Below are 16391 nucleotides of genomic sequence, written 5' to 3'. Positions count from 1 at the left end.
CCACAGAAGAATGGACCATTCCTCCCTGTGTGTCTTTATTGTGGAGACACGTGTCAGAGCATCGACTGTCTATCTTTAGTTCATCTATTGAGATATTGATCTCTCTTCTTGAGGCCAGGAGTATTTTCTGGGACATGGTTAGATCTCAATAAACACTGATATTGGAGGGATGAAATGAAGGAAGGATGGATGGAAGGCTATAAGGATGGGTGGATGGATAAATGGGTGGATGGATGGATGGATGGATGAATGGATGGATAGATGGATGGATGGATGGCTGGATGGATGGATAGATGGATGGATGGAAAAGTGGATGGATGAATGGATGAATAAATGGGTGGATGGATGGAAGGAAGGAAGGAAGGAAGGAAGGAAGGAAGGAAGGAAGGAAGGATGGTAGAAGAAAGGTAGTACGAGTATGTTTTAGCTCATGCAGGCAAGCAGATGATGGGCAAAGGGAAACATGGTGGCTGATTACAGGAGGATCATAGCAGATGTTTAACACAAGATTGACAGCCCCACAAAGACTGAGAAGAGAAGACAAGAAACATGGGAAAGTTATTAAGACGCAAGGCCTAGATCAGGAGCTAGAGGCTGGATCCCAGAACAAGGCAAGAGCCTAATGACTCGAGTAGCCAACTCACCCCAGTTTGCCAAGGTCTTTGCCAGTTTTAGCACTGAATATCCCACACCATCGGAAATTCCTCAGTCCCAGGCAAATTGGAATGGTTGGTCACCCTACTAGTAATTAAGACCAGTGCCCCACTTCAGAGCAGAAGCATCAGTCAGGCCCTGAGTGACATCTTGTAGGCTCTTGAACTGGTCTCACTCAATCCCCATGAGGCCCAGTACCATGGAACAGAGGGCAGGGAGGCTGAGGGCCAAGCAGAGGAGCACCTGTGCTCAGCAGGGCAAGGCATCACAGGGGCCAACGTTGGTTTCTCAGCCCTTCTCCCAGAAACCACATCCCCACTTTGATCCCTTCCCATGCTCTGCTAGGCTCTAGGACACCAAATTCTCATATTCTGGCCACTGGCCCACCCTAGGCACTCACCCTGGGTGTTATGGGCTGAATTGCTTCTCCCGCAAATTCTTGTGTTGAAGTCTTAGCCCTCAGTGTGACTGTAGAGATTGGGCTTTTAGGGAGGTAATTAAAGTTAAATAAGGTTATAAGGGTGGCACTCTAATCTGATAAGATTGGTGTCCTTTTAAGAAGAGGAAGAGTAATCAGAGAGCTCACTCTCTCCTTCTGCGCACTCCCTCTCTTGGGATATGTGTGTGTGTGTGTGTGTGTGTGTGTCCAGTGTGGGCTCACAGGGAAGAGGTCATCGGAGAACAGAGTGAAGGCAACCATCTATAAGACAGGCAGAGAGCCCTCACCAGAGACCAACCCTGACTGCACCTTGACCTCGGATTTCCAGCTTCGAGAACTGTAAGAAAATACATTTCTATTGTTTTAAGACATCCAGTGTGTGTTTAAGCCAGGCCAGTGTGAGGTATTTTGTTACAGCAGCCAGAGAAGACTGACACACTGGGGTGCCATGCCCCCGAAACTCCTTCTAAATCTCTCCTTTCAAAATGCACCACCCTCAGTCCTGATTCCTTCAGAGCCCTTTCTGTGTGGCAGTGGGAGTCATGAGTTACCTCAGACTTTCCCCCAAATTCGCAACACATTCCTTAAGATGTAAGCTTGGGAAACGGCACATGTTGTCTTTCCCTTGTGGGTGGTCGGAGCACAGACAGCACACACAGGCTGGAGATGGCCCACAGGACCTTTGGGAAAGGTGGGCTAACCCACATTTCCCAAAGTAGTTTCATCTGGAACCCATTTGGGCGGTGTTATACTAGTTTCTGATGGCTGCTCTTAGAAGTTATCACAAACAATGGCTCAGACAACACAAAATTCTTCTTTCATGGTTGAAGAGGCCAGAGGCCTCACTGGGCTAGAATGAAGATATTGGCAGGGCTCCGCTTCTGGAGGCTCTAGGGGAAGATCCATTCCTTGCCCTCTGCAGCTTCTAGAAGCTTCTTCACTCCTTGGCACCTGGCTCTGACATCACATTGACTTTTCCCTTCCTGCTTCTACCATCACATCACCTTCTTCTGACTCCAATCTCCTGCCTCTTTCTTGCAAGGATCCTTGTGATTGTAATTAGGACCCAGCTGGATAATCCACGACAATCTCTTCAAGATCCTTAACTTAATCACATCTGCAAAGTCCCTTTTGTCATAGAATGATAACATTCACAGGTTCTGGGTATTAGGACACGGATATCTTTGGGGTTCCATTACTCACCCATAACCGGTATGCAGTGCTGATTTCCATCCTATAGGTACGGTTTAGGGATCTCTAGGTCAATGGGATAACGGACTCTTGCTCATGTTACATGGCGTAATGGGAAGAAAGCCAAACCTAGAAAAAGGGGACTCAGCTTCCCTTGTTAGAGCCTCTTCTTATTAACTGTGGGATTTGAGGCTGATTCCCTGACCTGCTAGGTTCTGTCTTCTCTCCAATTCAATGGGAATGAACTGTGAGGGCACTGAGCAAAAACTAAGGTCTCAATACCTAGTGGTAGTGGGACTTGCCTCTGGATACCCAGTAGCGATCCTGCCTGCTTCTGGATACCCAGAAGTGATCATGCCTGGCTCTAGATACCCAGTAGTGATTGTGTTTCCTCTAGATACCCAATAGGTATTGTGCTTGCTTCTAGAGTTGTAGTAGTAGTTGGACTTAGCTCTAGATACCCAGTGCTCATCTCTAGACTGGGCTGAGATCAGTGTCTCCCTTGAAGGGTTATTGTAAGGATGAAAAGAGATAAGGTGTTTAAAGCACTTGGTGTAATACGTGGTCTTTTTTAAAGTGTGAATAAATACTAGTTCTTATTATTTCTGTGGATATCCAACAGCCACATAATTGGGCCCCAAAACCATGAAGAAGGAAGAGGAAATGTCTTAAAGGTTGTCGACGGACAGTGTTTGCTGAACATCAAGGTTACTTTCCAGGTATCACCTCTGATTTGCTCTACCAACTCCACACCCCACCTGCAGCCACACAACCTTCCATGATCACGGCCATACACAACACACCATGTCCTCCAGGCAAGGGGACCTTGGAAACATAACCAGGCTTGAGACAGCACCCTGCACCGGTGTCTTGGAAATGCTCTTAAGAGTGTATGGCTGAGTTAGGGAACCCGGATTTCAGAGTAGAAAGGGAGAATCCACCCAAGTGCATAGAAATCCTGAATGCACTCCTTTCTCAGCAACAAGCACTGGCTTGGGAGTCGGCCACCTAGGCACCAACCCCACTCTGCCCCTAATTAAATGCATGACTTCGAAAATTCCCTTCTTTCTTCTGAGCCCCAATTCAGTGATTGGTGCAATCACAGGCTTGGCTACAGTGACCCATTCATTGCAGGCATGGTGAGACTCTCAATCCCTCTCATTTTCACTAGAATCTGACTGTTGGGATCTATGACCCAGTCAGCATAGCAGGCCTGTGGGGAGCTCTCAGGCTCAAGCATATGCCCCCCTCCTAATCTACAAGAAATTAGCTGCAGAAAACCAAGAAATAGAGCCTGGAAAAAGAGAGGGTTTGCTAGAGCTGTCCTTTTCCCTGTCTCTGGAATGCCAACAATGGGCAGGCTCTTCGGTCTTGTCTCTCAGGAGTGCCCATGCCATTCCAGGCAAATGATGGCCCGGCTGGTGGCGTAAGGCTGGAGGGGCAGCGAGTGGGCATCGTGGTCAAAGCCTCTGGATCAGGCAGCTGCATCTGCAGGCAGGCCTGCTGGCTGGAAACCTGCCAGGAAAGGAAAGGGTTGTCCTGGGGCGGGGCCAGGGAGGGGTGGAGACAGGGCCGGCTGTGGTCAGTGACAAACGCTGGCTGCAATCCAGCCAGCCCTCTGCCCTTTCCTGAGCCCAAGAGACTGCCACCTCCACTGTGTGCACGCTCAGCTATGGGACACAGTAAGTACCGATGCCGCAACGGGAGGTCCCGAGGGCTTGAGGGCATGTGAGGCGAGGACAGGATGGACTCTAGAGTTTTGGGGTTTGGGGGCTGCAAAGCTCTGAAGGAGTCTCATCTCTGCAGTTTCAGGTATCCAAGGCAGCAGAGGTGAGTGGGTCCCCCGAGCTCTGTGACCTTATGCTCCACACTAACTCTGGCAGAGCCTCTGTTTCCTCATAGGTAAGATGGAAATAATTATACCCTCTGGATGGTGTGACCGAAGATTAAATACAGCGGGTGCTCTCACTCAGCACATCTGGCCATGTCTGCATACACATTTGGTTGCCACAACTGGAAGGGGGGTGGAGTTTAGTGGCATCTAGAGGCCAGCGATGCTGCTGATGATCCCACTATGCCCAGGACAAGATCACAAAGCATCATCCTGTTCAAAAGGTCAACAGGATCAAGGTTGAGAGACCCTGAAATAAGGCCATGGGGACAAAATGTCGGCTGGATAGGGGGTGTTCAGTAAGTGGCAGCTTCTGTTGTTTTCTGTGCCTGGAGTCTTGGGCCTTTAGAAATCAAGAACAATGATCCAATATTATCTGCTTCCCTGAGATAAGGGCATCTTGCCTGGAGGCTGCCACCCAGGCCGGTCATAGCAGCTGCTCATGAGAGACAGTAACCATTTGGCAGTTTGTTAAATGAACAAAATGTAGAAATAAAGTAAGCAGAATTTTTAGTTTTTCTGAAGGTAGGGCTTCTGGCCAGATAGGCAGCAATAAAAGGGGAAACTGCTTCCTTGGGCCAGTGTCTTTACTCATAGATCAGGAAACCGAAGCGTGAAGAATACAGGCGGCAGATGCCTGGAGGTGATGGACGTGTTCATGGTGCTGACGGTGATGATAAGTGACAGATGTAGACTCATCTTCAAACTTGTCAGGTTGTAGACATTAAATATGTGTAACTTTATGAGTAGCAGTCATGTCTCAATCAAGTGGTTTTAATGAAGAAATAAAAGGAAGCCAGAGCTGAGAGACAGGGAGGGAGTTGTTCAAGGTCACCTGGCAAGGTGAGCCCCGAGGTGGGGAAAGCCTGGCTTTTTCCACTGCTGGATGGCCAAATCAAAGTGCTCTGGGTGGCCAGCCTGGCTTTTTCCACTGCTCAGTGTCCAGCTTGCAGTCTAATGTCTCTGAATTACAGAGAAGGAGACAGGGGTCAGTTCATTCATTCATTCATTCTACAAAGGTTTATGGAGCATCTCCCATGACTGTAAGCTCTTAAAGGTGAGAGGAGCACAAATGAGGGTCCCATGGAGAGAGAGGCCTGAATGAAAAATGTCAATGACAAATGCATATAGAAAGGCACATGTGTAATTGAAAGAGCTTTGAGAGAAACAGTCAAGGGACCGTTCCAGAGAATAGCCGTGGAAGGGGAAAAGGTCCAGTGTGATAAGGTATTGCAAAGAAGTGACATTTAAGCAAAGGCCTGCAGCCTATGCAGAGGTTGGCCTCAGTGAGAAAGGTCAGGGGAAGGTTCCAGTAGAGAGGGAAGTTATGCAAAGGCCCAGAGTTGGGACAAAACTTGCTGTGTTTGAGAAACTGGGAAAAGAAGAGTGAGCCTGGGGGTATCACGTGACCCAGGGCAAGGCAGGTCCAGGCCAGGTCCAGCCAGGTCACAGGAGCCCTAGTGGGTTAGAGCACAAATCAAAGTTAGCGTTTATCTGAAACACAGGAGTTGGCCATGAGTTTCTTAGGCGAGGAAGCGCTGTGACCATATTTATGATTGAAGGAGATTATTTTATATGCTGTATATAGAAAGCCTTGCAGGGCAAAGAAAGGAAGTTACTGGGGTAGCCCAGGGGGAGACAGTGGGAGCTTCCATTGGGGGCAGTGAGAAAGCCAGGGAGAGGCGGCAGCTTTAAGACCTGTTTTGGAGATAGAACTGACAAGCCTTGCTGATGGGCTGGAGTGGAACAGGAAGTCAAGGTTACTTCTTCTGGGAAGTTCTGTTCCTGGGTCTTTAGGATCTAGAGGAAGCTGTGACTTTGTCTGTCATCTCTGCCTGGGCTCCAAGCCTCACATCCCTTTTTGTAATTAGAAGATATTGGACAGACCCTCCTCACTAACACAATTCCCACAGCTGAGTCCAGGGTAGAACTGGGCAGGACTTCATTGACCAACACGGGAAATATCAGTCAGCAGATTTGGGTTTCATGGATGGTGGGGGGCCAGCAGGAAGACTGACCAGGGCCTACCCATCACATCCCCACCACCTGCCACCTCAGTTCACCTTGGCCTGAGATGACAGATGAACTTGACTGATCCTCTCTCTTCCCTCTGCAGAAACACTAAAGCCAGGGACCAGGAGAGGGGCAGCCCAACCAGGCTTTCCAGGCACGCAGTGGAGGCTGGTCTGGGGGATGGGAGGCTCCCGGGGCTTCACTTGTCTCTGTCAAAGCCATATATTTCCACCAGAGGCCCACCAAGAGTGCGATGGCAAACCCTGGGTTTGAAACTAAGAAATGTAAAACAAGCACTGAGGACTTCACTGCCTCTTGGAGTGACCTCTCTGACCCTCTGTTTCTTCTTCTGCACTGTTGGGATAATGATACTGACTCTATGTTGTTGTGAAGAAGTATAAATGAGCTAATACAGGTGAACCGCCTGGGGATTCCAGGAGGTGAGGTTGAGGAGGAACGAGGTATCACTCCTCAGAGCCACTCAGAGACAGGCTGTGCACGAGTCAGAGGAACCTGGATTTTAATTCTGGTTCCATAACTCAGTAGCTGGAACAAGCTATTCCATTTCACTTAGCCTCAGTCTATTCAATCTGTAAAATAGAGTGAGTTTACTTTTGGAAAACTCTGTAAAATAGAGAGCTTACTTTTGGTGAAGGTTAAATATAGTAATATTTATGGAGTGTCTAGTAGGTCTTTAATAATTATGGGTTTTACTGAAAAATAGAGAGAGTGGGCCCAGAGGGAGCAAGATTTCTGGGTCTCAAACATTTAGCCCAGGAGAGCCTAAGTGAACCTGGGGCCCTCTCCAGACAGACCCTGGGGGAGACTCAGTGCACACCCGGAGAAGCAGCTCCTCCCCATTGGATCTCTATCACTTGGCAAGGGGCGGGGTCTTGAGGGGGTATCCTCAGCACATGGCAGACTGCAGATGAAGAAACTGAGGCCCAGAGTGGGTGAGGCTTGCCCAGGGTGACCTAGTAGCTGCATAGATGGGAGAATGGAGGCCAGGGCCTCACTGAGACTCTCTGGTCAGCTGCCCCTGGGCTCTATCCAAGAAGGAAACTCCCCTACTTCTGAAGCTGTTCTCAAAATCATCAGCTCAGTGTGACCCTGCGGGGGGTTGAGCCACATTGTTTCTTTAGCAGCATCTCCATATATGGCTGGTTCCAACACTTGGCAGGAGGGACCATATTGTGCTGTAAAATAGACTCATTTAGAGGAGCCAGAGATTAAACCACCCACCCATGTCCTTCAAAGCTCTCCAGGCAAGTGCCACGGTGGGAACAGGCAGGGAGTGCCAGTAGGGGGGAGCCCAGACTCTGCTCGCTCATTATCTGCAGACTAGGGCTATTGTTGGTGGCTACTAAGTCAGGGATTTCAAAATCAGGAAGATGCAGCACAGGAACAGAGGAGGCAGGACTCTGCAGAGTCAGAGTGATAACCGGATCTGAGTCCAAGCTTTGCCAATGTTAGCAAGCAGCTCCATCTCTCTGAACCTCGGATTACCCATCTGTAAAATAGAGCTAGCAGCAAGATGTACCTTTCTGGGTGGTGCGGGGCTGAAGGAGTTGGCACAGTGCCTGAAAGAGGGTGCGGGCAATGTGCCCAACTGCTGTGGCTGCTGGGTTCGGTGCCGGGTTCGGTTCTGCAGGCAGAAATTTCTACATGAGCCCCCTTCTCAGAGGGAGCTCAGGGCACAATTTGGAGGCTGGGCTGGCAAGGGTGACCTGCTGGAGCTATTCAGCTTCACTTAAAGACAGGCCTGCAGTCCAAGCTTGCCCAATTCCTGAGACCATTCTCTCTCCACTGCTGAACCCCACGGCCACTCTGCAAGCGATTTCCCACCCACCTGTTTGGGGCCCTTTGGAGTTTGATTTTAATTGGGTCACGGGATGCTGTGACAGGCTGCCCCTGCCTGGTGGGGATCTGGGGGCCCTGATGACATTGTATCCATGGAGAGAGCACAGCAGAAAGGGATTCCCTCCAAGGCGACACACAGGGCAAAGCTCACATTAGAAACCAGGCAGGCCCTCTGCACCTGGTAATTAGCCAGCCCAGGTGCTGCCAGGCTCACACATGTGTGTGTGTGTGTGTGTGTGTGTGTGTGTGCATAAAGCATGTACCCTATGGTATGGTTGAGAATATGGGGGCCTCAGATGGGGCTTTTGCCAGAAACTGCCATGCCTACTGCTCACATTTCCATAGCACGTGCCCCCAAGCACCCCGTGGTGTAGGTGCTGTTATTATCACTATCTTACAGTTATGGAGCAGTGGCTCAAGGTGTAACTGACTTGCCCAAAATCACACTACAAGGACACAGCAGGGCTGAGATTTGAACCCAGGCAGTGGCTTCAGAGCCTGGGCTGTTTCCTACTGCAGAGGGAGGAGGCAAGACTTCTACCCGTAGCCAGATGGGGAGGCATGGGCACAGGAACGGCTCCTGGGTGAAGTGGAGAGAGGAAGAGGAAGACTGAAGGCGAAGGCCACGTCAGGAGTGATGGGAGACCCCACAAAGGCCCCCCTGAGAATCGCTAGAGACAAAGATGAGTGCCTCCTCATCTGGAAGATGAAAAGATGTCTTTGCCTGCATGGGCTGCCATTGCAAAGTCCCACAGGCTAGGGGGCTTCAACAACAGAAATTGCTTTCTTTACAACTCTGGAAGCTGGAAGTCTGAGATTATGGCACCAGCAGGATTTGTTCCTTCCAAGGCCCCTCTCCTTGGCTCACAGGTGGCTGCCTTCTCCCTGTCTTCACCCGGTCTTCCTTCTGTGTGCGTCTCTATCCTGATCTCCTCTTTTTAATTTTTGTGTAAGGACATAGTCATACTGGGTTGGGGACCACTCTAGTGACCTCATTCTAACTCAATCCCCTCTTTAAAAGACCTGTCTCCAAATATAGTCACATTCTGGGGTATTGAAGGTTAGGACTTCAGCATATGCATTTTGGGGGGCACAATTCAGCCAAGAACAGGACGGTGTGGATGCTCACATGAAGAGGACAGGCAGATTTCCTTTAGGAGGGGAAGTGTCTCTCTGTGGGACAAGGGTGGCATGGAGCAGCCCCTGGGAGAAGGAGAAGGGGACAGTAGGCATCCTGGTATCCTGCCTACCCCAGGGTGGACGCTCACTCAGCGTTTGCTGAATGAACAGGGCAAGGCCAGCAGTGCTGACAGCCCCAGGCATGTAGCTGGTCTGAGTTCATAGAAGGACCACAGGGCCCTGCCATGTGCGAAACCAGGACACCAGAGTGAAGGCCAGAAGCTCACATGGAAGCAGCTTAGTTCCCTGGTAACCTCGAGATGCTGATGACACAGAGCAAAGCAGGGGGAACCCTCTCCCTCCATATCCCCTCCTCCAAAATGTGTCCCTTGATGTGGATGGGCAGAGAGGGTTCCTGCCCTGGCAGCCAGACCCCTGCCTTGGGTCTGCACCTGCTCTCCCTCCTTCCTCTCCCCATCATCCCTAAATCTTTGTCCTCGAGCCACTGCCACCCTGTGTGAACCCTCATCCCCAGTCTCGGGGGTGCCATCCCTTCTCTTTGAAGCTGAATGGACCAAACCTACCCGTTGAGTGTTGGGTGGGGACATCTCTGGAAAGTCAGCACCTGGACCAGCCCCACCCCTCTCTGAGGACACCTTCTTTCCCTTTCAGAACAAAGAACAACCGCCATGCAGCTCTTCCTCCTCTTGTGCCTGGTGCTTCTCAGCCCTCAGGGGGCCTCCCTTCACCGCCACCACCCCCGAGAGATGAAGAAGAGAGTCAAGGACCTCCATGAAGGTGCCACGGTGGCCCCCAGCAGCAGCAGGGACTTTACCTTCGACCTCTACAGGGCCTTGGCTTCCGCTGCCCCCAGCCAGAACATCTTCTTCTCCCCTGTGAGCATCTCCATGAGCCTGGCCATGCTCTCCCTGGCGACTGGGTCCAGCACAAAGATGCAGATCCTGGAGGGCCTGGGCCTCAACCTCCAGAAAAGCTCAGAGGAGGAGCTGCACAGAGGCTTTCAGCAGCTCCTTCAGGAGCTCAACCAGCCCAGAGATGGCTTCCAGCTGAGCCTGGGCAATGCCCTCTTCACCGACTTGGTGGTGGATGTGCAGGACACCTTCATGAGTGCCATGAAGACGCTGTACCTGGCAGACACTTTCCCCACCAACTTCAGGGACTCTGCGGGGGCCCTGAAACAGATCAATGATTATGTGGCAAAGCAAACGAAGGGCAAGATTATAGACTTGCTTAAGAACCTCGATAGCAATGCAGTCGTGATTATGGTGAATTACATCTTCTTTAAAGGTAAGGCCCTTGGGCCCAAACCTGCACTTTCTCTGGCTTTTCTGCTGCTTTTATCTAAAGAATACCCAATTCCCTCACATACATAAAGGACGGGGAGTAGATTAAGTTCTTTCGGGTGCCTGTTGAGAAAAATTAAGTAAACAAGCAGCCAGAGAAGGTAAGATGAATGCCTTCTCGCTGTGGATGGGATTAGTGAGCTGAGATGCTGTTTCCTCCATGGAGGAAGAGCTGGTTGCTGTCTTTGGGCCCCTGGGGACATCTGAAGCCCCAGCTTTCATACAGGCTCTGAAGCATGAACCCACTGTGGCCACCATAGCAAAGACACCAACACCTTAGCCACTCAGGGCAGGACACGGACCCCAGAAGGGCTTAGAGGGCATTTCCCAGTCTCCCGTATCCCCCAGATCCTGGTCCCTCTGCCCTCATAGAGGCCAAGACTCCCTCAGACAAATGCTTGTTCCTCTGAAATGCCTCCTCCTGACTCCTCAGCAAGAGCTGACCTCTGCTTATCTCCCCGACACTGCTTGTAAGCATTCCTGCTTGCCTCTGCAGCTCCTGCCAGGTGCTGACCCTGAGGAAAGCAAGAGTGGATAGAGAGGAGAAGAGAGGAGAGGAGAGGGTGGGAAGGGTTGCGAAGGAAGGTAAATTGTTAACACTTCCCCTTCCTGTGGTCACAGATCGTGAGTATCTTTGGCCATTTGGGTGGCTATAACAAAATACTGTAAACTGGGTGGCTTAGCAACAACAAACATACATTTCTCATAGTTCTGGAGGCTGAGAAGTCCAGGATCAAGGCACTGGCAGATGCAATGCCCATTCCTTGGTTCATAGACAGTACCTTCTTAGTATATCCTTGCTGGAAGGAGCAAGGCAGCTCTCTGTGGTCTCTTTTGTAAGGACACCGATCCTGTTCATGACAGCTCCACCCCCATGACCTAATCAACTCCCAAAGGCCCCCTGTCCTAATACCACCACCTTGGGGGTTAGGTTTCAACATATGAACAATGTGGGGACACAAACATTGAGACCACAGCAGTGAGTGTCGAACTTGGACTCTGAGATTTCCTATCCCCTGGTGCAGGGTGGTCCCCATTACACCAGATTGCTGAGGACAGCTGGGAAATAAGCTAAGGATTGTACTGAATGGGGTCTTCCTTTGATAACGATTAAGAAGTTGGAAACAGGCCAGGTGTAGGGCCTATAATCTCAACACTTTAGGAGGCCAAGATGGGCAGATCACCTGAGGTCAGAAGTTTGAGACCAGCCTGGCCAACATAGTGAAACCCCGTCTCTACTTAAAAAATACAGAAATTAGCCAGGCATGGTGGCGGGCACCTGTAATTCCAGCTACTTGGGAGGCTGAGGCAGGAGAATCACTTGAACCTGGGAGGTGGGGGCTGTAGTGAGCCAAAATCACACCACTGCACTCCAGCCTGGATGACAGAGTGAGACTCCATCTCAAAAAAAAAGAAAAAAAGAAAAAGATAAAAGATAAAAAAAAGAAAATAAAATAAAAAGAAGTTGGAAACAATCACTTGTAGTGTTTTGTTCAGAAGTTCCCATAGGAAGGTCAGAGAAGGGTCATTGAAGACTTCCCAACGGGAAAAAACATTCATTTCCAGGATCCATACTAACTTATCTCTAAAACTTAAATCAAAATATTGGGAGGAAAGTGCAAACAGAGAAGCTCACCCAGATATCAGGCAGCATTCACAGCCAGCCACATTTTTCACCCTCTTCACTTGGAGATTTGGTCTTGAGTAAAACGTTAGACAATCAGAGAACATCAGGGGTCCAGGGCCTCTGAAGACGTGAAAACCAACCTCCTTGTTTTGCAAATGTGGAAGGAAAAGTCCCACGAAAAGTCCAAGAATGTGCCCAATGTTATAAAGAGACTTGCCTTGATATTCAAGAGGTTCAACAGTCACTGCTCTGAGGCTGCTATAAAGATGGTCTCTGCTGGCTGTCTTTACTGTCTTCCCTCCTTTTATTTGCAGCTGAGAATTTCTAATTCTGACACAAAATTCTTTTTCATTTTTCCCTTTTTTTCATCTTTAGCTAAGTGGGAGACAAGCTTCAACCACAAAGGAACCCAAGAGCAAGACTTCTACGTGACCTCGGAGACAGTGGTGCAGGTACCCATGATGAGCCGCGAGGATCTATATCACTACCTCCTGGACCGGAACCTCTCCTGCAGGGTGGTGGGGGTCCCCTACCAAGGCAATGCCACGGCTTTGTTCATTCTCCCCAGTGAGGGAAAAATGCAGCAGGTGGAGAATGGACTGAGCGAGAAAACGCTGAGGAAGTGGCTTAAGATGTTCAGAAAGAGGTACTTTCAGACTACCCCAGGGCGAGCCTAACTCCACACAGGCCCCAGGGAGACACACACACCCTACCAGGGCCACACAGGACTGGTGGGAAGGACTTGCCCAGCCAAGGAGCTGCCTCCAAGCCCAGAGGCATCCTGTGACATCCAGGTCCTGGGGTCCTAGCCCAGATGGAAGGAAAAGGGCTGGAAACTGGGCTCCTTAGGGTGGTGCCAGAGTGGGCAGAGACCTCTGGGGCAGCCCACGTCCAAGTCCAGAGCAAGGGGAGGCTCGTCCTAGAAAAGAGGCCAGAGGAGCCATAACCACCATTGTTCCTTGGGTTAAGGAGTCCTTTTTTAAACCATCAAAACTAAGAATCCAGTGCATTATGAAGCCAAGGGGTGAGGCTCAGGGTGCCAATGCCCCAGAACAGTCTAAGAAAGCTCCTTTTCCCTTTTCAGGCAGCTGGAGCTTTACCTTCCCAAATTCTCCATTGAGGGCTCCTATCAGCTGGAGAAAGTCCTCCCCAAGCTGGGGATCAGTAACGTCTTCACCTCCCATGCTGATCTGTCTGGCATCAGCAACCACTCAAATATCCAGGTGTCTGAGGTGGGTTCAGAAGCTCCTATGCATCCACTTCCCAAGATCTATTCTATTCTATTCTATTCTATTCTATTCTATTCTATTCTATTCTATTCTATTCTATTCTATTCTATTCTTTCTATTCTACTCTACCCCATTTCATTCCATTCCACTCCACTCCACTCCACTCCACTCCAGTTCACTCTATTCCATTCCACTCCACTCCACTCCTCCCCTCCACTTTACTCCACTCCTCCACTCCACTCCTCCACTCCACTCCTCCACTCCACTCCTCTACTCCATTCCTCTACTCCATTCCTCTACTCCACTCCACTCCTCCCCTCCACTTTACTCCACTCCTCCACTCCACTCCTCTACTCCACTCCTCTCCTCCACTCCACTCCTCCACTCCATGCCTCCACTCCATTCCACTCCTCCACTCCATTCCATTCCATCCCACTCTAGTCCATTCTATTCTATTCCATTCCACTTCACTCCACTCCTCCACTCCACTCCTCCACTCCATTCTTCCACTCCACTCCTCCACTCCACTCCTCCACTCCACTCCTCCACTCCACTCTTCCACTCCACTCCATTCCACTCCACCGCTCCGCTCCACTCCTATTCTATTCTATTCTATTCCATTCCATCCTATTCCATTCCAGTCAACTCCACTCCACTCTCTACTATTCTATTCCACTCCCCTCCCCTCCACTCCATTCCATTGCAGTCCACTCCACTGCACTCCACTCCTTTATTCTGTTCTGTTCTATTCTGTTCCGTTCCATTCCGTTCCATTCCATTCCATTCCATTCCATTCCATTCCATTCCATTCCATTCCATTCCATTCTATTCTATTCTATTCTCTCCTTCTCCCTCTCTTTTCCCCCAAGAAGCAAAAGTTTCACTTTGTGTCTTATCCTTCGTGTAATGGGAAGCCATATCCACCACGGTTCCTTGAGTTAAGGAGTCCTGTTTTAAACAATCAAAACTAAGAAGGCACTTCCTAGCTATGTGATCTCCAAAAAATACTTGACTCTCTGAGCCTCCTTTCCCTCTTCTATAAAACTGAAGAATTATGCCTTGCTCCAAGGTGTCATGAGAATTCAATGACAGACACATGCAAATTCACCCCCCAGCACAGTGCCTGGGGCAGAGTAGCTGTTCCATTGTTCCATTTCCTTCTTGCTCCATGGCTTAGTTGAACAGACACTTAGAGGGTGATGCCCATAGGCAGAAGATTTGCCATTTGCTATGATGGCTTCACCCACCCTTGGTGGCCTGGTAATGCCTAGTGTCTCCCCTGCAGATGGTGCACAAAGCTGTGGTGGAGGTGGACGAGTCGGGAACCAGAGCAGCGGCAGCCACGGGGACAATCTTCACGTTCAGGTCGGCCCGCCTGAACTCTCAGAGGATAGTGTTCAACAGGCCCTTTCTGATGTTCATTGTGGATAACAATATCCTCTTCCTTGGCAAAGTGAACCGCCCCTGAGTTGGGGCTTCTTCTGAAATCTACAGGCCTCAGGGTGGGAGAGGAAGGGGGGTACGCTATGGCCCATCTGTATGCTGGTAGCCAGTGATTTACACAGGTTTAGTTGACTAATGAGATATTACAAATAATATTACTCTATGATGATTGCTTCCACCCACACAACTGCAAGATACAGGTGCCTTGGGGAAATTTGGAGAACATTCAATCTTGCCCTCACTATTCATCAGTGAAGATTAGCGCTGAGATCCAGAGAGGCTGGATGACTTGCTCAAGTTCACCAGCATGGTAGTGGCAAAGAGAGGTCCAGAGTCCAGGCTCTTGATGCACAGCTCAGTGCCACAAAGCTCAGTAGGAGGGTTGTTCCAGTGGATGAGGGCCACCAGGAAGCACAGGTCCAAAGCTGGTCCCCCACCCATCAGCAACAGCAACTGTCGGTTCATCCTGCATGGGAAAAATGTTGGAATGGGAGTCTGAAATGGGGCTACAGTTTCGGTCCTAATGTGCTGTGTGACATTGGGACAACACTTTCCCTCTCTGGACCTCAGTTTCCCTCTGTATACAAGGATCAGATTCTTGCTGTGATCCAAGAACTCCTGAAATCATATAGAAAGGCTGGGGTGTGCCCTGTCAATCATGGTTGATTTCAATACACTCAAGTGCCATTCATCCTTTAAGAAAAACATCTGGATATCAAGGTGGAAATGGACCATTTAATGATTGACTATATCATTTTGTGGATATAGTTATAATCTTATGGGCCTGGGTGGGAGTGGAAGAAGGGAAGCCTTTTGCAAATAGTAGAGTATCAGTTGCAGGTGCCAATGACTAACTTTTTGAATTTTATTTTGGCATTAACAATAAAGCATTTTGCAAACACTGGTTATAACTCTCTTTATGGAGGCAGCTCTGGGAATGGTGACATTGATAGCTTACCATGCTCCAGGCCGGGTGCCTGGCCCTTCACCTGGATGGTCGCATTTGCCCCTCATAAGACTCCCATGAGGAAAGGCACTACTGTTATCCCCACTTCACAGATGGGAAAGGCAAGGCTTGAAGTGGTTAGGTGGCTTACCCAGTCACATATCTTCTAAGTGGTGCAGCCAGAATTTGGCGGGGGGAATGTGGCCAAGAGCCCTACACTCAATCCTGTGCTCTGTGCTGTGGAGGAGAGAAGACCAGGAGCAGAAACTTCATTCAGGGGCATCTCAGGCACCAGCTCCCCCGTGAGCCAGGTAAGTTCCCCCGCTCCCTTCACCAGGCACCATGTGTTTCCTCATCTGCCGAATGAAGAGGATCAGATACTCAAGAATGGAATGAATGGATGAGTGAGTCCTTCACTGCACCCAAGTCTGATTCTCTGTGCGCCTGCTCACCCCACCCTGCATGTTCTAAGCATGCTTCCATGAGGCTGTGCCCCACCCTCTGATTCTAGAGTCTGGACTGTATCAGAGATGAGTGCCTACTAGAGGTAACAAGGTCAGGACCCCAAGCCTTCTCCATCCCCCAAAGTATTGAGCCCCCACCATGCACCAGCCC

The 16391-nt window shown here is 49.8% G+C and overlaps 1 protein-coding gene across 1 annotated transcript; it reads left to right on the top strand.

The window, feature by feature from the left end:
* Positions 1 to 3806: 3806 nt before the first annotated feature.
* On the top strand, positions 3807 to 15734 carry SERPINA5 (serpin family A member 5). Its single transcript, XM_055291400.2, has 5 exons — positions 3807 to 3966; positions 9840 to 10475; positions 12534 to 12804; positions 13243 to 13390; positions 14673 to 15734. The coding sequence occupies exons 1-5, from the start codon at positions 3957 to 3959 to the stop codon at positions 14853 to 14855; spliced, it is 1248 nt and encodes a 415-aa protein (XP_055147375.1). The 5' UTR covers positions 3807 to 3956; the 3' UTR covers positions 14856 to 15734.
* The last annotated feature ends 657 nt before the right edge of the window (positions 15735 to 16391 follow it).

This window comes from Symphalangus syndactylus, chromosome 8 (assembly GCF_028878055.3).
Source record: "Symphalangus syndactylus isolate Jambi chromosome 8, NHGRI_mSymSyn1-v2.1_pri, whole genome shotgun sequence".
Classification (NCBI taxonomy): Eukaryota; Metazoa; Chordata; class Mammalia; order Primates; family Hylobatidae; genus Symphalangus; species Symphalangus syndactylus.
The sequence above is the reverse complement of the archived record's forward strand: the minus strand, read 5'-3'. Positions and strand labels throughout refer to the sequence as shown.